At 38.8% G+C, this 27,723-nt stretch overlaps 1 protein-coding gene across 1 annotated transcript in view; it reads right to left on the bottom strand.

The window, feature by feature from the left end:
- Positions 1-15,343: 15,343 nt before the first annotated feature.
- alpi.1 (alkaline phosphatase, intestinal, tandem duplicate 1) overlaps positions 15,344-27,723 on the bottom strand; it is a 34,218-nt gene continuing 21,838 nt past the window's right edge. Inside the window, exons 10-11 of the mRNA XM_039771186.1 lie at positions 22,073-22,189; positions 15,344-15,612 (exon numbers count right to left, since the gene is read on the bottom strand). Of these exons, the coding sequence (XP_039627120.1) occupies positions 15,344-15,612; positions 22,073-22,189 (386 nt within the window). The remainder of the gene's footprint in view (positions 15,613-22,072; positions 22,190-27,723) is intronic.

Here is a 27,723-nt window from a genome sequence, read left to right as displayed (position 1 = left end):
ATGCGATGAGTGTCTGGAGAAAACCCACCAAACCACAGGGAGAACATGCAAATTCTGCTTCAGCAGTAAGCAGACCAAGAACTTAGTCAGGGTTTGTGAAGCTTTGATGGAACAGCAAAAACTACAGTACTGACGCATCCATTCATCACTAAGGCGTCTAAGAATTTCTATAGGGTGGCGGCACGTGTTGTGCAGACATGCATGTGATAATTTTACTGTACTCTGTATGCATGACAATACAACTACTACTACTGTTATTACCATTTAATTGTACTCATTCATGTGTAAACTTATATATAAAACAACCTATGACCACTTAATCTCTGGTTCCCTACACTCACACAGGACAATCGTGTAAAAATGGCTTGATGTAATATTTCTTTTGAGTGTGGCTAGAGCATTAAGTGAGTGATATGCCATCAGATCTCCTTACAGTCCTAGGTAATACACATGGTAAATAATCCAGTAAAGGCAAAATAAACAATAAACTGGAATGGACTTTTTTTTGTTATTGATAAATGAGTGCCAGACGGCTGTCATTAGTCACCTTTAAGCCTTGTATTTAGATCATCATCTCCCCCTCATCTCCTCACTTAGCTATTCTGCATTTCTGCAGCACTTCACTCTTTGTTTTTAACGCTCTCTGTAGTCCAGGCTAATTTACCAAATCCATTTTCTCACCCATTGTTCAAATGTTAGGGACCCTGGAGCAGATGAAGAGACTTCTTTTATCTATAATACATTCCTAATGATCAAGAAAGCACCCTGCTGGTAGGCAGTCATTGTTTTACAGTGGTCAGCTGATGGTTCTAACAGGACTCCGAGTTAGTTTGTCATTGGCATGGCCACACGGCAATGTGGTTGATGAGCTTTAACCAGAAAAATGTTAGGTCATCCATTGAAAAGTAAACATGTAGTGCTCATTCTCTGCAGATGATGGCAGGCCAATAGTGGGTTAAGCCAATGCTGTGGCTTTGGAGTTGTTATTAACCTGAGGTCAAGCTAGCCTCCCCAAAGGGTTAACTCAAATAGCCCAGACGTAGAAAACTAAGGCAGTAAATTTAACAAATAAGTTTGGTTTTTAGAGGCAAGCTGCTTATTAAGCAAACCGATGACCTCACTTGTTGAGCTGTCACTAATATGTTTAACTTAAGTTAGGATGGAAGAAAAAGTTAGACTGTGCCCAAGATTTTGTGTTGGTGTAATAATGTCATGGTGATGTTTGCTTAACCAGTGCTGAGCAGAGGAGGAGAAGGCTAGGTGTTGCTCTAGACTTCTGACTTCATCCTTCAGCACCAGCATTGTGCAATCTGGAGATCTTGGAATTTTGAAATAGTATACACTCACCTAAAGGAACACCTGTTCAATTTCTCATTAATGCAATTATCTAATCAACCAATCACATGGCAGTTGCTTCAATGCATTTAGGGGTGTGGTCCTGGTCAAGACAATCACCTGAACTCCAAACTGAATGTTAGAATGGGAAAGAAAGATGATTTAAGCAATTTTGAGCGTGGCATGGTTGTTGGTGCCAGACGGGCCGGTCTGAGTATTTCACAATCTGCCCAGTCACTGGGATTTTCATGCACAACCATTTCTAGGGTTTACAAAGAATGGTGTGAAAAGGGAAAAACCTCCAGTATGTGGCAGTCCTGTGGGCGAAAATGCCTTGTTGATGCTAGAGGTCAGAGGAGAATGGGCTGACTGATTCAAGCTGATAGAAGAGCAACTTTGACTGAAATAAACACTCGTTACAACCGAGGTATGCGGCAAAGCATTTGTGAAGCCACAACACGCACAACCTTGAGGCGGATGGGCTACAACAGCAGAAGACCCCACCGGGTACCACTCATCTCCACTACAAATAGGAAAAAGAGGCTACAATTTGCACGAGCTCACCAAAATTGGACAGTTGAAGACTGGAAAAATGTTGCCTGGTCTGATGAGTCTCGATTTCTGTTGAGACATTCAAATGGTAGAGTCAGAATTTGGAGTAAACAGAATGAGAACATGGATCCATCATGCCTTGTTACCACTGTGCAGGCTGGTGGTGGTGGTGGTGTAATGGTGTGGGGGATGTTTTCTTGGCACACTTTAGGCCCCTTAGTGCCAATTGGGCATCGTTTAAATGCCACGGGCTACCTGAGCATTGTTTCTGACCATGTCCATCCCTTCATGACCACCATGTACCCATCCTCTGATGGCTACTTCCAGCAGGATAATGCACCATGTCACAAAGCTCGAATCATTTCAAATTGGTTTCTTGAACATGACAATGAGTTCACTGTACTAAAATGGCCCCCACAGTCACCAGATCTCAACCCAATAGAGCATCTTTGGGATGTGGTGGAACGGGAGCTTCGTGCCCTGGATGTGCATCCCACAAATCTCCATCAACTGCAAGATGCTATCCTATCAATATGGGCCAACATTTCTAAAGAATGCTTTCAGCACCTTTTTGAATCAATGCCACGTAGAATTAAGGCAGTTCTGAAGGCGAAAGGGGGTCAAACACCATATTAGTATGGTGTTCCTAATAATCCTTTAGGTGAGTGTATGAGAGTATTTAGATATACAGTATCAGTGATCCATCCACTCATGTACTAAGCCAGCCTTTACCATGTTACAATAGTGGGAACATGAAATTATTACAACATCTTTGGGTAGTCAATCATAAATAGGACGCAAGACAATCCCAGGTAATAAAATATTATTAATTATCTGAATACTGGTAAGAAATATGTGTGCCATCAGGACTGTAGACATTAAGCTGTGTTTATAACTGAGTGGTTATTGTTGTCCTGTAGTATAACTTCATTTTGAATTTTTTAATGAGGATACACAGTAACTTGTAAATTGATAACACAGTTGTATCCATATTCCTACATTTGGAACAGAAGCAAATTAAATGATTTGCAAAAGGTCACAGAGTAAGCTGGTGAACAAGGAGCCTAAAGCTTTTTGGTATAAGGTAGTAGTCACCACGCTGAGACGAGACACAGATCAGTTGACATAGGGTCATCTCATGCCCGTGTATGGTAAGCAATCCATCTTTTACAGTTTGTCCCATTTTATGGTGCACTTTAGGAGTTGATCATAACTGGCTGCATATTAAGGGTAAATAAACTGTGATCTGAGACCCGGCAGGCAAACTCGAGAGGGAAGTACATTTGCATAGTAACAGGTTTAATAGCACATTTAACAGAGGTACAGTGGGTTATGGCAAAAAATGTAAACCATTACAAAATGTATAATGCCTGTGCTTATTTAGATTTAGAGTTCTCTACACAAAAAACGATAATATTTTTATCTGTTACTTACCCCATAATTTTTATTGTGATGGCCAAGGTCAATTTCCATGAAGAACAGAAATTACAAAACTCCTGATACAACAGCTATCAATGGAGGCCAATACTGAACAACAGAAAATAGCTTCAAAACATCCATGAAAAATATATGTCATGTCATATACTGTAGTCTGAGGAGGCTGTTAGTTTTCAAATAATAATGCATTAGTGCGATGATGTTTTCTGATTGGTACTATTCAGGTCATAAAATGATTTCTTCAACATGTCACATATATTTGTCTCTTTCTTTTCCCAGTGCTGCGTTGACATCATGCACCAGAAGGCGTGGGCTTATTTAGTGCGAGCATGAGCACGCAGGTGGCCGGTTGCTTGTGCTACAACAAGCTTGACCTGGCGCCGATCAACGCACATGTACTGTAAAAGGCATGCACGGGTCCACTGATAAAAGAAGAGTGTTCTTGGCTCACCTTGCAGAGGAACTTCGTTGTTGCATCTTACTAGAAAAGGCGATGGAAAAAGAAAAGCAGGATGCAACATCAGCAGGCTTCTGTTCCAAGACCGCCGCTTCCCCCAGGAAAGAAAACTCGGTCAGTGTCAGGTGCCCTTTCAATGTAATAGAAACCACAGCATAGAGAGAAGTGTGCGCATTACAACAGGTACATATGTCGTAAACGCAGAAAGGACAGTCCTTGCGTGTGTGTGAACTCTTAAACATTTGAATTTGATGATTGCATATAGCGCGGAACTGACCACTGTACTGTTCTTTCCTCTCCATGTCCTGGAGTACAAAGGAAACACCCCAATGCACCAAAATGTGGAGACTGGGCAAGATCGGAAAAAAAACAAACAAATGCAGTGACTGATTACAACCACATGAAGGTATGCAAATGAATATGAATAATATGAATAATATTGCATCAGTGCTACAATGTTTTCTGAAATGTACTATACAGGTCATAAAATGAGTTATTCCAAAATATCATATATACCTATGTCTCTGTTTATTGTCAGTACAGCTTTGACATCATGGACCAGAAGGTACATACTAAGTCAGCGTGAGCAGGAACACTCAAAAAAATGAATAAAAAAAATTCAAGTGACGGTGAGATACGAAGAAGGCAGATTCATAAGTGTTTATGTGTCAGCTTTTATCCCTCCAGATCAGAGAATTTCCAGTTCCATTGTCTCTAAACACCATTCACATCTACAGTTATTCCCAGTCATGTACACCACTCACACCCACGTCCACAGTTTTCCCAGTCCCATCTTGTTCACTTACAAGATCTGACAGTTTTTTTAAAAAAAAGAGGTGGTATAACAAAATAAGTTTGTTAAAACTGAAAGAAAAAAAAATGCTAACTTTTATAAGTACCATAAATTTACACCAGCTGTTACAGACACAAATCAAATGTATGTTTTTATTATTTAATAACAATAAAAATAGCAGCTCACTACACAAAATGGTAATTGGAGGACCCAGGAATCAAACCCACAGCCTCTTGATTTTGAGTCAGCAGTTCTTACCACTGCACAATCCAAGCAGTCATGTCAATGTTGTACCCTAAGCCAACTTCTTTTTCTTTGGTTATATTCTTGAATAAAAGCGCGCTTGTTTTGTTATACTTGTACCTTTTGTGAAAATGGTTATTTGATATTTGGACTACAGTCTTCACACATTATACACTTCATGTCTACATTTTGTCACTTATTACTAAAACATGAAAAATGTTTCTGTTTTAGGTATGTGTTCAACAATTCCTGCCTCACATTTCCTGTCATCCTACATTTACATAGATCGTTGTAGGCACAGATCACATATGAAAAGCATGTATTCCAAATGACTTTATACTGTATTATTTACCCAATACAACTCTAGGCACTTCACACCCAGATAAACACACTTGAGCTCTGAGAATCTTCTTTGCAACTTGGGCTGTGTTGGTGGTGAGATGGGGTAGCAGGCTGCTTGCTGTTTGTGCTGATCGACATATTTACAACACCAAAGACACTAATGGAGAGGTGCAAAGGAATTTAAGGTGGCCTGGGATTATGAGTTTTTTTTTGTTGTAGGCTTCAATGATTTTAGTGTTAAGGGCTGGGAATCTTAATAAGTGGGTTAATGAAAATGAAGCACAAAAATGTTGCTTCAGCAATAATCAGCTTCTAATTAAGAAATTATGTTTTAATAAAAATTTGTAGCCGGAGGTGAAGCCATGAGTTAATTTAGTTTTTGATGGGAAAGTACATGAATCATGTATACTTTATTTCTCTCTGCTGTATAATCAATCAGTTGCAAATGTCATAAAATATCATTTTGGATGAAGTGGGTTTAAACCTGAAACAGGCTGAACCTGTGCCCATGCCTGCAGGTGTTCAGGTCTGAACTTGAGGATCCCCAAGGCAAAGAGATTGGCTGGGCTTAGGTTTTGCTGTGGAATAAACTGACCATTCAGAGTTTGTCAGCATTGCTGTGTTACATTTGCCCAACTGAAGAAAAGCTAAAACTATTGGGGCTGTAGAAAAATTCTTTAATCTTCATGAATTCCATTTAAAATTTAAGTAAAGGTTGAAACAAAGTTCAGTCTCAACCAGTAAAGCAGCGCAAAATTCTATAATAGTTGTGTTAAATAAAAATATACACATAAGGGTTGTTCAAATAGTTTCCACACTTATATATTTTCATTGGAAACTGTGAAGGTAAGAGGAGTAGTAATTGGGCATTAAAAAGTTGGCACGAAGGTGACTGAAGAAAAATGATGTACTTTGTTTTTGAGTTTCTTTATAAAGAGTTAAATAAAGTGCAGAAACTTTTTGAACGTCCCTTGTTTATAAATCTATACTAATAAAAGGCAAAGCCCTCACTGACTCACTGACTCATCACTAATTCTCCAACTTCCCGTGTAGGTAGAAGGCTGAAATTTGGCAGGCTCATTCCTTACAGCTTCCTTACAAAAGTTAAGCAGGTTTCATTTCGAAATTCTACACGTAACGGTCATAACGGTCGATAACGGTCGACAACGTCCGCCATGTTGAACTTTCTTATTTATAGTCCCATCTTCACGAAATTTGGTAGGCGGCTTCCCTGCGCTAACCGAAACCAATGTACGTACTTATTTCGGTGGTATGACGCCACTGTCAGCTGCCATATTAAACTTTCCAACGTCACTAATTCTCCAACTTTCCGTGTAGGTAGAAGGCTGAAATTTGGTACTTATTTCGGTGGTATGATGCCACTGTCGGCCGCCATATTGAACTTTTCAACGGTCTTTGTTACTTATGGGCCCATCTTCAAGAAATTTGGTACGCGGGTTCCCAACGCTAACTGAATCCTACTTACGTACATATATACGTCCATAGCCTGCAGCTCAGTCGCCGTGTGAGGCGGCGTTGGATCCCCCATCCCAACGCCTCCCACGTTGTTGACAGCCTGCCTATATAAGGCTGTCCGTCGCTCCAGTCTCTACATTTCCTTCCTTGCTTCGCCATGGGATTCACGTCTCCCTGCTGATAACTACAGCCTTTTTATTAAATCCACGGCTTCTCCGCTGTTTTATTGTTCATTTATTACAATTATAGTTATTGTGTAGGTATTTTAGACTTACTTTACATTGCTCAGGTACCCATTTCCTTTATCATTCCAACCGTACCCCCATTAACATGTCTATCGAGGTGATCACCTTCGATCAAAGAACTGTCACTTACCGAGTGGTTTCCATGCCCAGAGATTGCACCTGCCTTTTCCATTCTCTTTGTTACATATTGCACGGTCATATCAGGCTCACTCTTGATATCCGGAGAAACATTGTGTCTTATGTATTGAATGACTGGGACAGGTTCAAGGTGTGGACTGATGACGGTACAGGAGATGATTATACTACACAGGAGCACTATAAGAGTGAAATACTTAAGACCTTCACCTATGGTTCTGCATGTGAGTTGATGGCTGCCGCTGAATTGTTCAGTTGTCGCTTTCAAGTGTACCGAAATGGCCAAATATTTTACACCTTTGGACAACCGCCAATGCCTCTTAAACATCTTAGATTCACAGGTGACGATTTCAGTAGTGGACACTTTGATGTTTATGAATGTTTAAACTCTCAAAAGCTGGATGAGATTTTATCGATGAAACCGGTTGTATACTTACAACGCTTGACAGATGCCAAATGTCACTTCAACACATCAAGTCCTACAAATACTGTCGTAATTGAAACAAACCATGAAACTCAAACCGATTATGACAGCAGCAATCCAAGCTGTGAGATTTGATACAAGATTACTGTTCACATGGCCAACTGTACATTGCATGCTCAAGAGTAAGCTCAGCGCACAGCTTGGTCATGTTACAACCAGAGGGCCGAACTGACAACGTGGTATACAAAGAGATCCTTAACAAATAATTATTGGCATATTTTCCCTCAGTTTAAAAAGGTTTAATTTTCTTCTTAATAAAAATTTTAAGGCAGTACTTCTCCACTGCGAAGCGCGGGTATTTTGCTAGTATCTCTATACAGTAATCCCTCCTCGATCGCGGGGGTTGCGTTCCAGACCCCCCTGTGATAGGTGAAAATCCGCAAAGTAGAAACCATATGTTTGTATAGTTATTTTTATATATTTTAAGCCCTTATAAACTCTCACACACTGTTTTTAAATATTCCCTGCAGTTATACAGCATAATCCCTTTGTATTTTCTTAGATATTAGGTAAGATTCATTAAAATTATGTATGTAAACACACTGTTTATATACAGTAAAACCTAAATATTATTTTAAAGATATTGAGTGTCTCCGATATCACATATGTTACAAACATTACGATAGACAGGCCACCAGCAATAAATACGTACAATGCAAGAAAAATTGTATACAGTAAATGAGTGTACAGTGACACTAAACGTACGTACATGTACTAAGTACAGTAAGTAGAAAATTATTTATGGTTACTCACCAACAATGACACGATGACTTGTCTGATAACGATGAGTTTAATTTTATTGCACAACAAAGGAGAGCGTTACAGCCCTTCTAAAGGAGCCTCTTCAGGCGACTGTGTAGCACCGCCGTTATTCTTCTTCAATCCAAATCCCTAAAGCAGATTCCATCCAGACTACTGCCTTATTGCATCCACTTACAACTCGTTTTGCACCCTGGTTAAAAGGACACTGCGGCCGTAGATCTTCTATTCCTTTCCTACTTTTTAAATAAAACGAATCGTAGCCTCATTGATGCTGTAATGGCGTCCTACAGCGGTGTAGCTTTTCCCTTCCTTCAACATATCCAAAATGTTTATCTTTTCGGCTATCGTTAACATCTTCCGTTGGCGCTTGGGCACGGCCCCTGAAGCAGTAGCAGGAGCAGATCGTTTTGGAGCCATAATGAAGGGCTTGACTACGCACAAAGATAAACACAAAAGTTAACTCTTTACACAGCAAAACACGCTGATGCTGAATGAGCGAGACGAGACTTCCTGGTTAACATCGCATTCAGCACACAGGAACTTAACTGTGTGCTCTGATTGGTTAGCTTCTCAGCCATCCGCCAATAGCGTCCCATGTATAAAAATCAACTGGACAAACCAACTGAGGAAGCATGTACAGGAAGTAAAAAGACCCATTGTCCGCAGAACCTGCGAAGCAGCGAAAAATCCGCGTTATATATTAAGTTACGCTTACATATAAAATCCGCGACAGAGTGAAGCCGCGAAAGTCGAAGCGCGATATAGCGAGGGATTACTGTATGTGTGTGTGTGTGTGTGTTATAGGCAAAACCTCAAAACTGGATAAACCTAGTATTACTCAGGTAAAGCTAGGTTCATCCAGCAGACCTTGCAATTTCTCTAAATGAAAGGCCTACACTTCTTAAGGTAATGATGCTCTGTCTTATTTAATTTGTTAATTGCAATTTTCTTGCCATTAACACCAGAATTTTGCTCAAACAGTTCTTCAGAGGGTTTTTAAGTAATCAGCAGAAGTTGGGACACCTGTGTAAATTGTTTGCTTCAACTTGCAAGGCTTAATTTACTTTAATTGTTGCATAACATCTGTAGGTTTTAACCTATCAGTTGTTCCCTGAAGAAGACCCATTTGTAATATTCTGATATTTTCTTTTTTCTAGTTTTTGGTAACCTAAACTTTAAATGTAAACCTCATGCAGTTTTCTGCTTACCTTTTCACCATTATAAGTCATTCATTGCAACTGATTAAATTTGAAGAAAATTTTGACTGGTTGTTATATATACATATATTACTACCAGTCGATTATTTGAGACTATATATATTGTGAAAGCCAAACAGGCAGGACACAGGTTTAACACCCAGCACACAGTTTATTTACAGGGTGCGCACAAATCACCAGCACCAAGACACAATATGACACAACAGTCCCTTCGTTGCCGCCAGTCCATCTTCCTCCTGACTCTGACCCTTGAATGGTGGGGACTGGCTTCCTTTATAGGGCACCTGGATGGACTCCAGGTGTCCAACGAGCTTCCTCTGATGGCAGAAGTGTGGCCAAATAAGGCCCTGGAAATGTCCATATGCCACACTTGAAACCAAGAGGGCTGCCCTCGGTCGGCCCTGGGGAGAAACTGTCCTGAAAATACTCTCTCCCCCAGTCAAGAACTCCGGCCATCCACCACAATATACAGTATATGACAGACAGAGTGCCTTACAATAATGAAAATAAATCATAAAATCAGAGGAGCAATGACACCTTTGGATACAGATGATAAGGTGCAGTGGCAGTCCCCAACAAGACTGTACTTTTCTGTAGTTCTACTGTCTAGGCCATTCCATTTGAGAACAGAAATGTGAACACAGTCGGATAAAAAGCCTTTCCTTCTTTATGGACTGGGTCCAGGTGCTGTGTGTGGCACAGCTTTCAAGAGGCAGGGGTTGAAACTATTAAAAAATAAATGCATTATTGGAGTATTCATTTATTATGAGTTCAAGATTCACATAATGGTGCAGTTGTTTGGAATGGGAATGTTAAAGTCTATTAAAAATCCCTGAAGCAGACCATGGACCATACATGGCATGTAACCCTGTGCCTCACAGAGACAGTCTTTTAAAATGTATGATTCAATTTCATTTGTAGTGTTCCTGAGATTGTTTCATAAGGATGCAAATAAGTGAACATTAGACTAGAATGTGCTGCCCTACACCCAAAATTATAAAGGAGGAAGCTTCAGGTAGTAATTCTGATGATAATCCAGTATACACAACTCCAGCTAACCTGCTGGAGGATCCCCCATGTAGCACTTGACTACAGGAGTAGAAGGATCCTACTTATGCAATACTGAAGTGAAAAGGTGCTGTGGTTTAGTGTGTAAAGAGACTCTACTAAGAAAAGGAATACACCAATAACATAGCCTAACATACTCAAACCTACTTAAACCGATTCAGGGTTGAGGGGTCCAGAGTCTTTTCTAGCAGCACGTGCGAAACAGTTGATAAAAAAAAATAATGCAAATAAAGTAACACTTGGAGATTTCTAGGTGAAAGCTGAACATAGGTAAATGTTTGTCTAGGAAAGGGAAAATGAAAAAAACAGACCTAAGATTGGGATTAAAATACACAATGAAGAAATCAAAACATTTTGGAAATAAATTTCAGTGACCAAAGGCAGATTTAATACTGGAAACAACCGTGAGCTTATAGAATTCCAGGCAAATAAATGAAGAGGGCTGCATTTTGCTGTAAAACTCTAACTTTATCTCTGTTTTTGGAAGCAGATAATGATTTTAGTTTTTTAAAGGATCCATATATGACCTTTGGAAGAATGAAAAACAAAACACAAAAGAAGCAGTGGAGGAATGTATGATATGGTGAATTCCAGACAAGCTGCTACTTTAATAAATCTGATAAAGAAACGTTGATGGGAGAGAGTGCAGACTTAATGGGGTGTAGGGCTGGGGCAGGATTCATTACACAAACTACAGGAAAGTGAAAATCAGGAAGCAACAGAACTGCACAAACCGAAATGTATTAAAACTGTGATGCACTGTACAGTACGTGGAGTCATGACTCCCTGAAGCATGTTGGCACAGGAAAGACAAACGAGAATGAGAACTCCTCACTCTAGAAATTAGGCATGAAAGATAATAGATAGCTAGAGAAACCCTGGAATTTAAGCAAGTGCCAGGAATTGTGCAACCTAACAGGAACCTTCATGATAGAAATCGGAAATGTCTAAGCCATGGCCGTACAGAAGGTATGCAGAAAGCACAAAAATATGAAGAAAAGGGTCAAAGCAAAAAGGGAGACTTTAAGCAGAAGCAATGAGATTAGCAATGCATCGCATCACATTAAATGATGGCATAGATAAGCAGGCTGGTGTTCTTGTTCCAACCTTCTCACCATTTGTTCTATTTGCCTTTATGCCAGTTCCTTATTTATCTCATTTGTCTCTCGTAGGATGTGCTGCATTGTGAGAAAATGCAAAATATAGCAACCATTCTGCAGTTTGACAAGAAGCAAGTTCTTGTGGCTTTGACAAAGTCCCCTCACATTGCAAACTAAGAAGACCACAGTCCTCTGAGCTTTTACACTGTTAGGGCTACATTTTCATAATGAGCCAATACAAGAATAGAATTTTAAGTGTTCCTGGGAACCATGACTGTGCTCCACTCAAGGTCCACTACATGGGCATTAGTGTAGACTAACAGGATACAGATCTTCACAGCTTCTCATTCGTACGAAACTTCATTTCAAAGCAGTTGGGTTGGAATTGACAACTTTGTGGTTACAAACCCCATTTCTGACATACCTGCCATAGTCATTATCAAGAACATACACTGTTTGCGTGACTTGTTTTAGCTAGCCACCTTAAATTAAATTCAGCTCTTAAAGTGTTGCATAGGTTGTTCAGCGTTGTAAGGGATATGAACGCCTGATATCAGTCACATCAGCCTTTGAGAAGAGAAAAGGTTTTCCTGGTTGAGAAGAAGAGATAGTTAGAGGAGTCGAGGACCACAAGTGGACTGGAGAAAAACTGTTAAGGATGCCCCCAAGGCCTGAAGGGGATAATGAAAATTTAGGAATATATACATATTTTTTATTAGTTATTCTCCTGTCTCTTTTGTCCAAAGTAATAAAATAGTGTCTCCTGATGCCTACATGGACTTCAGCTCTCATTTATCCTAGGAAATGCTTCCTGTCATGAACTCCACTGAAATGTGTCCAGTGCTGCGTTCACCTTTCTGTTCCTTATTTGCCACCCCTCATTCCTTCAGCCTTTTCAGTATTGCTCTTAAGGCATTTTCTGTCATTTTTGTCTTCATCTTTGCTGACAGTTTTATAGAATTTCGCTGTTAAGTTCTAAAAGTATATATAATTTTCCACTCCATAACTCCTTCACTGTTGCACTTTCCAGTCCACTGCTTCATTTGTCACCATCCACCATAGGCCACTATAATACCCATATCAGTATAGTTTGTGGTTTGGGTTGATAGTCAGACTTTTAGTAGTCGTAGATTAGGCTGGTTTTTTTTTTTTTAAACAAGGGTCTTAACACTTTTGTTAGTTAAAGATAAATCCATGCATCAGCTGTCTGGATTCTTCAAGCAAGGCAGCCTTTTTACCAATGGAAGGCAAACGTATGATGTAATAAGAAAAAGAAAACGATCCACAGACATAGCACCACCATAGTGTCAGTTGATTGTCTTTAACATTCACAGTTTCATCTTAGGTTCCCACACCACACAGTAAAAAGCTTGAAAAGCCCTTTTCCACAAAGCGATGTTGTCATGACAAAAAAGCTGCGATGCTGCCAGGCGTTCTAAGTAGCTGACCCCAGTGACTGGTTAAGGTGGCATTTGACATGAAACAGGAAGAGCCCCTTGCCAGCTGAAAGCCACCCAGTTAAACTCCACCATGATGGGAATTTGAACAGCACGCCCAGAAGTGCAACTTAAGGGTTCAGCCTGGGTTTATGACTCACAGCAGCCCCGGAGGTTAATAACGCAAACACAATTTTGTTTTAATATTTTCCTCAAGTGAAACATGTGGAAACTATTTCAAGCAATCTATCACACTAAGTTGCACACCCTGAACAACATACAGGTATGTGAATTCTTGGCAAAGTAGAAAGGTGAGTGACATGTTGATACAGCGACAAAATGCTTTTTTTATTTAAATATTCAACACGTGTTGCTCCTCTGATAACTGGGGCACTGCTTCGCAATATAATAGCATAAAGGAGTAATTGTAGATGATTTTTGTTATTATATACGTGCAAATCTCTAATATGATTGGTGACAACAGCAAATGCAGGGGTGTGGGAGGACAAGATTGCTTTTCTTGCTGTTGTGTGAGGTGTGCTTAAGTCTAACAGTGGCACCAATTTTTTTATTTTTTGCAGATGTATCCCTTTGTATGACGTATGGGTCAGCGAGTGCGTTTACATGTGCTTTAATAACCCTGTTATTCACAGAAGTCTGGTTTCTAAAATGCCATGTAAACTGTTATCCCAGTTAGAGAGTTATTTGTCTTTGAGAAACCAGGTTAACACACATAGATTTCGTGGTTTTTGACCATGTAAACCCTTAACTGGGTTACAGTTAGGAATGTCTTTAGTCTCTACATGTCTGTGGCACTCTGTTCACCTGTACACGGATTTGCTTTGAACGCTCTTACAGCAGGCGCAGGTAAGAAGCAGTCACAAGATACATTTCCTTAGGCAGATTCTCTGGCAGCCTCATTATCCTCTCTCCAGGTTGAAATAATCTGTCTCAATATTGCTGATATCACTTTTGTTGGTGCGATGAATGTACAGCGGTCCGCTTAGTAGCACAATCTCGGGAGCAGTGTGGCGAGTAACGTGTTAAAAGTAGCATGCATAAAGCAGTCCAATTACTTTTTAAAAGTAATGAGTGACTGAATGCTATACTTATCTTTTGAAGTAAAAAATACCTGCATTATTATTATTATTATGATGATGATTATTATTATTATTATCATCACAGCAGCACCAGGTGTAAGGCAAGAAGCACACGTACCAATATGCGGGCTCTTTGCAGGGCTCAATCGCAGAGCCAAACAGAAAAGAGTGTGCTATGTGCAAAATGACAGAAATAATAACAGAAACATAGAAATAAAGTGTCCTCTTAGTTTTAATCCAGCTATTTCCTATAGATATGTTGAAACAGCGTTATATGGTGATACCGTGAACTATCAGTGGCTCACGTCAAGGATGTAAAAAGAGGAGGGATGCTATTTACTTCAGGACACATAAAGGACTAGACATGTTTGTAAAACACAAGACAATTATCACTGGCTTCTTGCTTGTTTTTGGAGCCATAGTGATGTTTAACTCTTTTTTTTTTGTGCACAGTTTCATGATGTTGGAGCATTTAGGAAAGAAGGAGCTCCAGAAGCATATTAGTGCATGTAAATGGAGGTTTTTAAGAAGCAAAGTTTCTGCCTTATTCTGGTTTTGTGTGTGCATATAAGCATATCCACGGAGGTGTGGGCAGGACCATCGTGACTGGAAACTGAGCAGGCATTGTAATTATGGAGCAGGGTGGGCTCGATGTGTTCAGAGGCAAGCTAAACCTGTCAGTCCAGTTCACGAGTTTATCCAAACAAATCATTTCTTTGACGAATTATGCAATTTGCCTATTTTAATAATTGTACAAAATAAGATAAAAGCAGAGCTCATCTGAAACATTATGAGAACATTTCAGAAGCTGTTATGAAAATGTAAAGCAAATTCACTCACTGATTGTGATCCAGTTTACAACTTCAATATTGAAGAAGCTTGGTGATAATATATTTCTAGAATCACCAAAGAAATGAGATGGGCTGGAATAACACCTTTTGCTTGTAAACTTGAAGATCTACTAACTGCTTTGTGACTACAGTGTACACTTTTTAAATATCAAAACATTTTGACTTAGCACCATATTCCAGCATATTTGCAAAGTGCTTATAAATGTTAGTGTTGTTACATGATTAGTCCTGAGAAAGGCAAATACGCAGCTGAATGATTGTTACAGTGGTCCTCCCAAATGGGCTCAATCAGCCTCTTCAATGGCCGAGCTCATCTTCCTAGAAGGTAGGACAAGGAGAGGAGCACAGCAACAAGGCCAGAATTAGCTTGAGCAATTGTAACCGAATTATTCCTGTGGGGGCACTCTGTGTATGGCTTAATGCAGCCGGCATAGGCCAAAGCGTGAGCAACGTAGTTCTGTTCCTTGACACCATGGAAGAGATGAGCCATTGGGCCTTTAGCGAATATAGCCACGTCTTCTCCACCGTGAGTCTCTGAATCCAGCTGGACAGCAGCCTGCTGCATATAATCCTTATCCACTAGAAAAGAAAAGGAAGCAGATGTCACAAGCAACATACTGGCCATACATGATGTGTGACAAATCTGTATTTTACATATAGTCAAATAAGAGCTTTAAAAGCAATAAAACGCATGTCAGCTGAAGTGTCGGGGAGTACAGAACATTAGCTGTACTATGTAGTGTGCAGATCCAGGAGAATGTGGCGTTCCGACAGTTTTAGAGTTTGTGAGGACTGGCTGTCACTTTTCCATTTAATGATATCAAGATTTGTCATTAAACAGTGCCTGTTGGAATTTGACAGGAATGAAAGGTGGGCTACACAGAACATATTCCAGACAGAATACTTGTATGTAGGCTTAGTTTAACAGGAAATGTGCCAATAAAAATGTGGTACAAATAATTCAAGGGTATTATTTTAACTGTCTAATATTAAGTTTTGTATTTGTAAGGAGTAAAAAGATGCCCTTAAAGTGTGACTTTTATTGACATTATTCTTATTATTCTTACTCAGTGAGGCAGAAGTGGGATTTAACTTGCAGATCTTTGGCCATCTGAGTTAGAAGTGTGTTTTGCACTCATCCGCTGTTACAGTGCAGTGCAGAGTTTTGTGTTTCTGGAGTTCCAGAGCATGGATGTCGTTTTAAGTGAAAGCCCACAACTCAAACTTTCACACTAAACATGTGAGTCAGGGGATCGCAGCTACTGGCCCAGCAGTGAGTAATGCACTCATCACCATATGCCAGCAATTTTACCATTCCTCATTTCAGAGGGGAAGACTTGGGTTTCATTGTTAAGATTCACTTTGTCCCCACTGGAAATATTCAATTTCATATAGAAAGAGTTGAATACAAGAGCACGCCGATATACAATTTTGGAAATCAAATGGTGTGCTCTTGATATTTGTGTTTAAATTGCAAAAATGATCAACTCCTTTAATCCACATTGTGCCATAGGACTTGAAGATTTGGGCTTTTTTATAATTCCAGATATAAAATAATTAAAGACGTCAGCTCCTAAATAAAAGAATCATTTGAAGTGCTCTGAGAAAGTAAGCGAACCCTTAGAACTGTGCCCAATCATTTCATTTACACTCAGTGGACACTTTATTAGGGTTATTGGCTCAATAATGCAAGCAGCCTGCTCCACCACACAGATAGCATGCAGGAATACTGGGTTAGCTGCTCTTTGAACAAACACTGGAATGGAAAAGATGTACAGTATGATGTGCTATAAGTTGACTTTCACCATGGCTGATGATTACTGTGAGGTGGGGTGTTTCCAACACCTTGGAGGGGTGGTGTGATACACAAAATATATTCAGTGATCTGTTGGTGGAAACAACTTGTTAATGAAGGAAGTCAGAAGGGAATGGAAGGACACTACTCGGATTACAGCTCTTCATCACAATGGTGTGCTGATCATGAAGATGGTGATGTGCAGGACCTGTATCAGCGGAAGATCATGCTCTATAAAAGATGAGGCCCAAGATCGCTAAAACCATATGATTTAAGATTTGAAAAATATCACCCAGTCTAACAGATCTCCATTTCAGCCACCAGCATAAACAACCAAACTTAATGGATTCATCCTTCCTTGTAACTGTAGTACAGTATAGGCTGGTAGTTGTAGTGTAATTGTATGGGGAAAGTTGTCTGGTCTCTTAATACCAGCTGAGTATCATTTTTAATGTCAGAAGGTACCTAATCATTGATGCTGATCATAAGCCTCCCTATATGGTCAGAGTCCATCCTTTTTCAAATGCAGTTATCTGGCAGGATAGTGTGTCCTGTAACAAAGTTTACCTGATCCCAGGCTGGTTCCACAAACATGACAATGACTTCAGTTTACTCCAGCTGCCTGTGCTGCCTACAGATCCAAATCTGAGTTTCAAATTCAAATTCACTGTTACATGTACGGTAGAGATCTGCAGGAAATGTGTGATGCTGTGAAATCAAAACTGGCCAAAATCCTACGGAATGTTTTCAGCACCATTTTGAATCCACTCCTTGAATTCCGACTGCACTGGAGGTAAAAAGGGAGTCTTATTCAGTGCTACATACGTGTACTTAATAAAGCAACTACTGAGTGTATATGAACATTTCACCATTATCTATGTTTAGATACACTCATTTAATATATACTTTAAAAATTATAATTTTGCAAGGATGCAATCAATTACAACACACATCCACTTCTCGTCTGAATATGTGGTGTTGCCTACTTGAGCAATAATAAGTTCATGTAAGGTTTTATTTTCATTAGCCACTTACATTACCTGCATATTCCTCCACATTAAACACCTTCTGTTTTGTGATTTTTATGATTTTCTGATATCCACACTTCAGTAGAGTTTCGACCAGGGTTATGCCTCATCCAATCCAAAACCCTCCATTTTGTCTTTTAAAGCCATTCTGTTTTGTCCATCCATCCATCCTCTTCCGCTTATCCGAGGTCAGGTTGCGGGGGCAGACTTCCCTCTCCCCGGCCACTTCTTTCAACTTTTTCGAGGGAATCCCGAGGTATTCCCAGTTCTGTTTTGTACTTGCGTAAATGTTTTGCAGCCTTTCCTGTTGCAGGATCCATATCCCGTTCAGCTTCATTTTTTTTTTTTTTTAGAGATGGCCTCACATTTTGCTCAAGTGAATTTTAGATTATTTGTTCATTTTCAATACAACCTAATCCATTTATAGGGTTGAAGGAGGATGAAGCCTTTGCCAGCAGAATTGGGCACAGGATATGAAGCAGAAAATGACACTATAATGCACTGCACTATAATGGCCATAATGCTCACATCAACATAACTGAAGGCTTGTAAGAATCTGTGGACACGTAACTCCCAATTTTAACTTCAGTTGAATCTACCTAACTGCTGTGGAACCTGTGCTCTTTTTTCAGAGCAAAGGCTTCTTCCTTGCTCATTTCTCCTGTAGACCCAAAGTTGTCAGTTGTCATTCTAGAAGTTCGCTTGTGTACGTTGAGTTTGATAATGGTAAAAGATCTCTTTAGATCCTCTGATATTAACCTAGCCTTTTTGGAGACTTTTATATATCATTTTTTTGGTTATATATTATCTGGGGAAACACCAAACACAGCTGTTAATGGGTTAGGAGTGAATGTGACACTGAGGCTATCTGATAGGTGTGCAAAGATTTTTGTCCAACATGTTGTTAATTTGGTGCATGGCCAGAACATCTGGGCCAGTGAGGTTGGAGCTAGATTGCAACATTCACAGATTGAATCTTGCCCTGGAAATACAATTTGAACAATTTTAAGTGAGATAAATGCACTGGATAAAAGATTTTAAGTTGAATGATTGAATGCTGTTCACATATGGAGCTTGAGTGTATTCTGTGCATGGCTTCCTTCCACTCCTTTTCTGAAATATTAAGTGACAGATCCTTTCCCCACTGTATTCTGGGGTCTTTGAAAGGAAGACACTTTAAAATATTTCTATAAATTGTAGAGATGATATCTGAGTCTTCAAGACTAATCAATAATTCTTCTGGAGTAGAACGAGGTGGATGGTGAGTAAAACTGGACAGGTTCTGTTTAGCAAAGTTTCTAGCTTGAAAGTAGTGATCGAATTGTGTTGATGAGAAGTCATAGGATACAAAGACATTATCTATGTACAAGTCTCTAAGTATCTTAAACCCAGACATTTTCAAGACATTGAATAGTGAATATGTTTGTAGCGATGCAACAGATAAAACTTTTCTGTCTTACATTGGTTCCATATTCTGAGAGAATGAATGATAATTGGATTTTTAGTGTAATGACAATAGCTTGTATTAACTGGGACAAAGAACAGCGAATATAAAGATGTACTGCAAGATTTTATTTCTATTACAGACCAGGATTGTGCATATACATCAGTCTGAGTCAATGTCCAGGTCTTTATAGCTTGTGTATTTGGTGCCCAGTAATAAAATTGAAAGTTGGGCAGTGCCATTCGCCTTCTGCTTCAGGTCGTTGTAGAGTCACCCTTTGGATACATGGATGTTTCAAATTCCAAATAAATAAAGTTATGATTGAGTCTAATTTCATAAAAAAATTATTTGTTAATATATATATGGGGATGCTTTGAAATAGGAAGAGAATCTTGGGAAGGATGGTCATTTTAATAATGTTGATTCTCCCTGCTTACGTAAGGTGGAGTTAGACCATCTAGTCACATCTTGTTTAATTTTTTCCATGCAGAAAAAATTTTGTTGAAAAAAGGCTTTGTATTTACTTGTAATATTTACCCCTAGATATTTAAACTGATCTGCTAAGATACAGTAAATGGGAAGGTGTCCAGTCCGATATTACGTGCTAGAGAATCCATTGAAAAAAGCACGCTTTTATTCAAATTGATTTTAAGTCCAGATATCTTTTTAAAATCTGCTAATGCTTTTAGGACTGCTGGCACTGTATTTTGTGGGTCAGATATATAAAGTACCATTTCATCTGCATATAGTGATATTTTCTGTTCTGTTCAAGTCCTTCTCTGACAATCAATCCCCTTTATCTCTGATGCATTTCGAAAGTATACAGCCAACAGTTCAGTGGCCATTGCAAAGAGCAAAGGTTATAAGGGGCATCCTTGTCAAATACCTCTTACTAGTTTGGTGTTTTCTGAAATAAACTAAGAAACTTAGGCTTCTGGACTAATATTCAGTAAAGTAGTTGTGATCCATGCACATATGTTTGGGCTGAACCCAAATTTATGCAATGTGGTGAGTAGGTAATCATATTCAACCATATCAAATGCTTTTTCTGCATCTAAAGATAATAGGATCTCTGGGGTGTTAGATATAAAAGGTGAATATATTACATTAAACAAATGTAGAAGGTTAGAAATTAAGTGTCTGCCTTTAATAAATCCTGTTTGGTCTCTATGATAATGCAGAATGACGCAATTTCTCAGTCCTTCTGGCTAGAACTGTGGAGAGTATCTTAACATTGTTATTCAGAAGAGAGATTGGTCTGTATGATGCACATTGTTATGGGTCCTTGTTCTTCTTAGGAAAAATGGTAATTAATGCTGGGAGGTTTGAGGTCAAAGTTTTTTTTCTTTAGCTTCTATAAATGTTGCTAATTATAGTGGAATTTGAATTTGAATAGCTTACTTATTTAAAAATATTTTTTTATAAAATTCCACTGGGTAGCCATCAGGGCTTGCTGCTTTCCCACATTGAAGTGAGTTTATAGCATCTAGTAATTCTGTGTCAGAAGTTTATCTAATTCCGGAGCACTAAGAGTATTTAGCTTTGGTATCTCTAATGAATCAAGAAACTCATTAAATTGTGTCTTATCTTCTTTAAAGTGAGCAGAAGATAAGGATTTATATTACTCTCTAAATGTGTCAGTTATATTTTTATGGTCAATAATTTCATAGCCACCTTTGTTTTTAATTGCTGTTATTGCATTATGGACTTCCTACTTGTGGATTTGTTGAGCTAAGATCTTACTGGCTTTTTTTCTGTGTTCATAATAATGATGCTGCGATTTAAAGAAAAGCTGTTCCAATTCATTAGTAGTCAAGAGGTTAAATTGTGATTGCAAAACCTGTCTTTTCCCACAGAGTCCTTCATTTGGAGACTTGGCGTATTCTAGTTCTATTCTGGTAATTTTTCTGATTAACTCAGATGACTTCTTGGTTTCGAGTTTGAAATATGAAATAATCTGTCCTGTTAAAAATGCCTTCAGAGTTTCCAAGAGTATACCTGCTGAGACCTCTAAGGATGCATTTGTCTCAAGAAAATGGTCAATTTGCTTGGCTATGAATTCTGTCCAGGTCCCATCAGCTAATGAAAGGGGGTTAAGACACCAGCTATGAGATGAGTGTGTAGGACTCAGTAATGTAAGCTCTGTGATCAAAGATAACAATAGCATCATACTTACAAGATTTGATAGTGGGCAAAAATTATTGTCTGAGTTTTTCCTCTTCCTATTCTTTTCTTGCATTCCTGCAGTAAAACTAAGTGTCTCTACCACTATGATCTGGGGATCCCTCAAATGGTACATTGGAATGGATACCAGAGAGAACCAAAATCAAACTTTGGGAATAATCCAAGTCAAAAGTAACGGAGAATAGTGCCCAATTTATTATATTCCTATGAAAGGGCTTCGCCTGGGCAGCCAGTTAGATCTCAACCAATAGTTTTGACTACTGTCCATTACACTGGGCTCCTCAGGTTTATTTTAGCTGCCATTTTTATTTTTCTCTACTCCACTGTCGAATGGCTTTAATTTAACATTTTCATTTATCATTATAATTAGGAACTATAAGCAAAGAAATAATGTCAATAGACATGCATGTGTAGTTACTGTAGATATGTGTGTATTACTGAATGTTATTCTGTAATTGTTCTTTTAAATACTGTATATTACACTTGTAAATATTTACAGTGCTCTTTGGTTGTCAATATGATATGTGCTATACATAAAGAAATTGCCTTTCTAGATTTAAGGATTTAAATGCACAATGGGATACTTACTGTAATTGACTGTGGTGATATTTTCTCTTGTACCGTTAACGATTGAAAACCCTGGACCATTGCCATATAAGATGCCTGTATAAGGCAAGCCATCCTGAGCAAGTTTTGGAGTCAGATCTGCAGGGAGAGATAAGAAAACAAGCTGAGCATTGGCTACAGCCTACTTTATAAAGCTACAGAGTGGACACAACAAGGTTCAAAGTGCTTCAGTGGACACGGCTGTACAGCCATGGTGAGGTTTAATTTAATCTGAGATGTGATTTAGTTAATAGTTTTGCAGCCCCTCCAGCACTGAGTGGCAAGATACACATTTACTATACAGTACTTCCTTTTATTTTCAGTGATAATCTACAGTTATATTACACTTCTTTGAATTCCTGTCTGGTCTTAAATGTACGTATATGAATAGACTACACAGTAAATACGTTTATCAAACATTTTTATTTATTTTATACTCCAGATGCTTCCTATCTTATGTAAGTCAAATGTTACATAAATTAGGTTTTCTGTACCAATAAACCACAAAAGTAAAAAGAAAAAGAACATAATCACACTTCATGAAATATGTTAATTATAAAAAAAAACAATCTGGAAAGTTGTGGCATTTGGGCATGGTGGTAAGTGCTGCTGCATTTTAAATTTAGTGACCACAATTGAAATACTACGTGTGAGCAAAAACTATATGGATATTACATGTTCTCCCTGTATCTGTGCGAGTTTCTTTCCCAGAGCCCAAAGACACACGGGTTGGGTTACCTGGCCTACTGTTAATGGGAGCTGTGATGGATTGAAGCAGCCACCTCAATGCTGCTAAACAGGTATGAGAATGTACTCTAATGTAATTTAGATATCACCACAGAGGTAGGTATAAGGTGTCCTTTTGAGCTCTGTTAATTTAATTAGTTCTTTTTTTATCATCTTCAAAGCTCTTTGTAAAGAAAAAAACGTGTGCACAAATGTCTGGAAACCATAACAGTGTAGTAGGAGTAATGAAGTTATAAACACAGAATAATGAATGACACGCAAACTAAGAGCTGACCAAGAAAACCTTAATCATGTTAGCTTGATATGTTTTCATGTACTTTACCTTATTATACATCTAAAGTAGAAACTCAGAATATATTCATTCTGCTTTAAATCTGCTTATTAAAGTACAGAGTCACAGTTAGCAACAGTTCCCCTCTGCTGCTCTATGGACAAGGCCAGAACCAAACTTGGGTGACGTGCCAGACAGTCACAGTGCACCCTCCTCATATCAAGACAATGAGAGTCACTAGTCAACTAAAGCTGCAGATCTCTTGCGATGTTGGCAGGAAGCTGCAGAACCTGGAGATGAAGCCCTAGTGCAACCAAGAGAATGTGCAAACCTCTCATAGATAGATAGATAGATAGATAGATAGATAGATAGATAGAAAGGTTACTAGATTAGATAGATAGATAGATAGATAGATAGATAGATAGATAGATAGATAGATAGATAGAAAGGTTACTAGATTAGATAGATAGATAGATAGATAGATAGATAGATAGATAGATAGATAGATAGATAGATAGATAGATAGATAGATAGATAGATAGATAGATAGATACTTTATTAATCCCAAGGGGAAATTCACATAATCCAGCAGCAGTATACTGATAAAAAACAACATTAAATTAAAGAGTAATAAAAATGCATGTAAAAACAGACAATAACTTTGAATAGTACTTAGGCTGGGATTAAAATTCAGGATGCATGGTCAGTGAGGCAGAAGTGCTTACCACAGAGATATTTAAACAAGTAAAGATGTTAATATTCATCTGTTGCTGCCATACTTACATACTGTATAAACCATGTTTTGAAAACATTTCACTGTATTGTCTTTGTTTTAGAAAGCAAGTTTCAAGGCCCGTGCCCGTTGTCTTTCAATACGTATTTGAAGGGTGCAGCTCCAACTGCAATAAAATCCTTTCAATTTCAAAACATCTTAATTCTCAGTTATATTCTGGGAGTCTCAGGACAGGCCAGGCGAGGAGTATTATCTAGATTTTGTGTTCCAGCTCTGTGCCACGGCTTCAGGACGTCATTACATGAGGCATCCAGTGTGTAGTAGGAGAGTCAAATGAGGCACAAAGGGCTCCACGAAAACAATAGAAATACCACCTTTGAGTTGGGCTTTCTAACCACTTAGCTTTTGATATTTTTCTATTTTTATATGAAAGTCACAAGCAGAAGAGTCACCCCTGTGGCACAGCCTGATACCCAACTTAAGCAAATCCGATTGTTAACTAAGAATCTGAATGCACCTTGCAGGAAGATTTTTGGACTCAAAACAGTCCCAGCATCCTACCCTCTGCAAGCACCTCCATTAAGGAACGAGAGAAGGAAAGCCTAAAGAAATGCAGTCAACTCTTGAATCTGAGAATCAGTTTATTGGTTACATCCTTGGGTTGTCCAAGGAGGCTGACAAGTGGGGAAGTCTGTGATTGGAATTTTTTTAAACATTTTAGGCCCACCATTCATGTTTGACAGTTCAGAATTGTTTTGCTGACATTTAAACTGCAAAAGATGAGGCCAAAATATTTGAGGACATACAGACCCACCCATTCTCCTCTCTCCTTATTAAACATTTCTTCACACAGCTTATTCTTGTGTGGCATTATTGGATTCAGATAAAAATAAAATTTTCTAGTGGACTATGAAACCTAATAACATATGTAATGCGGCAATAAAGTTCACTGTCACATGCTCATAAATACTACAAGAACAATTAGGATGGTAGCCAAACTGCAAAGGACACCTCCATCATCATGTAGTTCATTCAGAGAGAGCAGAGTACAGTCAAGTGGACTTTCCCTATTAGCACGTTGAGAACAAAGGTTTTCATTTCATGCACTGCTCATCTTAAACAAGATAAGCATTTATTGTAGCCTAAGTGCTGAGTTTGCAGGGATGTAACACAGTCCATATCTGGCACAACTGACTGATCAATAACAATATGAGGGTATGTTTTTCCCACTAATTGCTGAATGGAACTAAAGCCTACTCTGATAAAATCATGTACAAGGCATGAACCTGCCCCAGGCTGGTGTGGAGCTGCCAGTCGTGCCAACTTGGGATGTGGAAGTAAACCACTCTCTTAAAAATACTGGTTCTAAAATGGCACTTTACTGTGTTGTGTGGTTCCGGGCAGAGCCATTACTTGACAGCCATTTCATTCTGGGAAGGGTTATGTGCATATGCAATGGGTTCTTTGGGTTTCAAAATGTTCTTAATATGTGGACAAACTAGAAGTCTTAATGGATAGTAGAATACCTAGCAGGATACTAACAAAAAAACAAAAAACTCAACTCAACCACTTTGTTTTAAGAATGCAGAAACCGAGAGAAACTCCCATATGGCCACAGTGTTTGGAGCAGGTTTTGAACTTAAGCTTCTAGAGCTGTCGGGTTGAAGTGGTAAACACCACCACACCAGGCCACCTGGAATTTGAATCACCGAGTGCTAACATATGAAGAAAGCAAAATCCACAGTAGTTGAAGATTGTAGATGATGTATGGTGACAAAAGAAAGGTTCAGCTCACTGACCCCACTATGACACAAGCAGGCTCATTTATAATAAACTGCAACTTAGAGGTTTGTTTTTTAAGTGTTTGCTGTTGCCATTAATTTAATAATGTCCTCACCCTTGGTGGTTTCTAGCCTTATTAGGGCCCTAAGCAGCATTGGTTACGGCCCCAATCTGGCTAGAAGCCACCCAGACATGGACATTTTTTAAAGAGGACTGCTTGCTTATGCTAGGTGACCACCACCTCCGACAGGTTTTCGTAGTCCTTTTCCTACTTCATTTGTGAGTGGTGCCAAGTCTTTCAGAAATATCACATCATACCAAATTACACAGTGGCTCAGGGTGGTAGCTGCTGTGTTAGGTCATGGTGGAGTAAACCATATCCAGTTATCTATCTACTGAATACAATAGGCTCACAAAATAACAATACAAAGAAACAGTACTGAATTCTTAATGTTATCATCATCAGTCCAACTAATAATGCTACCTTGACCGCACATTTCAAATGAGTACAAGTGTTTCCTGCAGAGGCATTAGCTCTCTTGGAAATGTGTTCTTTTAATATTGTGGCTTATTAAATAATTAAACAATATCATAATATACCAGAAAAGGCGATATCCCTCCCATAGTGATTACGGCGGTACAAGAATCACATGAGACAAAATATCTTTTAGCTTACATTTACTGATGTTTTACGCGGTTACAGACGGGGAGGCATATGGACAGACTTTTATCCAGGTGGGAATCTGGATCAACACAGTCAGCCATTTTCTCCGTCCCCACGCTGGGAGGGTTTCCAACACCTTGTGTCGGCACAGCCTCGAAGGGTCTGGCCACTGTCCAGACCTTTTATATGGTTCTTGCTTCATTTGTTGGTCTTCTCCGTCTCCAAACAAGTGCTGAATTCCTCTCCCACAAAATACAGAAATATCATAGTGCTTACATGTCGATTCTCATTCTCCCAAGAAGGAAAGAAGGTTTGTGCTGATAGAGGACAGAAATACCCTAACCTGTGTTTAAGCTGACTATACAAGCCTCCAGTTGTCTTTGGCTATCTAATCCAATGCTTGGCTAGCACTTCTAACTGCTGAGCCTCTGTGTGCCACAGTTAACATGCACATGTGAATAAAACTCATAACAGTACTGTCCAGATATAGTGACATAAAGAAACATGTAGTATAACAACAAGTGAGTACGCTGTTCAGAAATCCATTGGACTTAAGCTGCATCAGACCACAAGTGTACATTAAACTCAATGTGATGGTTGGCCATTCCTATAAAGTAGGCCTGTCCAGACATCAAAGTAGAGATCACAGCAAGGTGTCCAGCAGCCTACAAACTGCAAGCACAATGTTCAGTTGTACATGCTGCCATATGACAGGGCTTTAGGACACTGGTCACCCATTCTAATTGACAGTCAACAAACCAGTTTAGTGATGAGCATGCAAGGTTGTACAAAGGAATGGAAAAAAGATAAAGGATTGTAAGAGTTCCAGTCCATGGGTTGTCATAAAATGGTGTAATCAGGGCAGTGGCGTAGCTCGAGTTCGTGCCGCTCGGGGCATCAATTTGCTGCCCTCCAACATATCTGAATATGTTAAACTATTTAAATAGAAAATTAAAATGACGTATAGAGAAAAATTAAGATAAATTTTGCATAGATTTATTCATATATAAAGAAACAGCAATCATTTTTTTATATATATTTATAAGCATCAACTAGACAAGAATATAGTAAAGACGCACTAATAAGCCGTGTTCTAATTATTAGTTTAATATAATTACGCTATGAAAACCAGAACCAAAGTAGGGTACAAGTGATAGGTGGGGATGTTTTCTGCGCAGAACAAGAACACATTCGGATTGATAACAAAACGAAATTATAAATTAGTTGTTTATCTTCCTAGAAATTATTATCGGTGTACTGTTTTTTATTTTTGTTATTGCCTCAGAAATTTCAACTGCTGTGTCTGATGCCGTCACATGAGGACAGTCTGAACATTACTTTTCAAACATTTGTGGTTAAAAATCAGAGAATTTGACCATTTTCATTCATGAGTGATATTTTTCCGAACCCTGCTGCTTACACATGAATTGTACTGA

The sequence above is a fragment of the Polypterus senegalus genome, chromosome 1 (assembly GCF_016835505.1).
Source record: "Polypterus senegalus isolate Bchr_013 chromosome 1, ASM1683550v1, whole genome shotgun sequence".
Classification (NCBI taxonomy): domain Eukaryota; kingdom Metazoa; phylum Chordata; class Cladistia; order Polypteriformes; family Polypteridae; genus Polypterus; species Polypterus senegalus.
The sequence above is the reverse complement of the archived record's forward strand: the minus strand, read 5'-3'. Positions and strand labels throughout refer to the sequence as shown.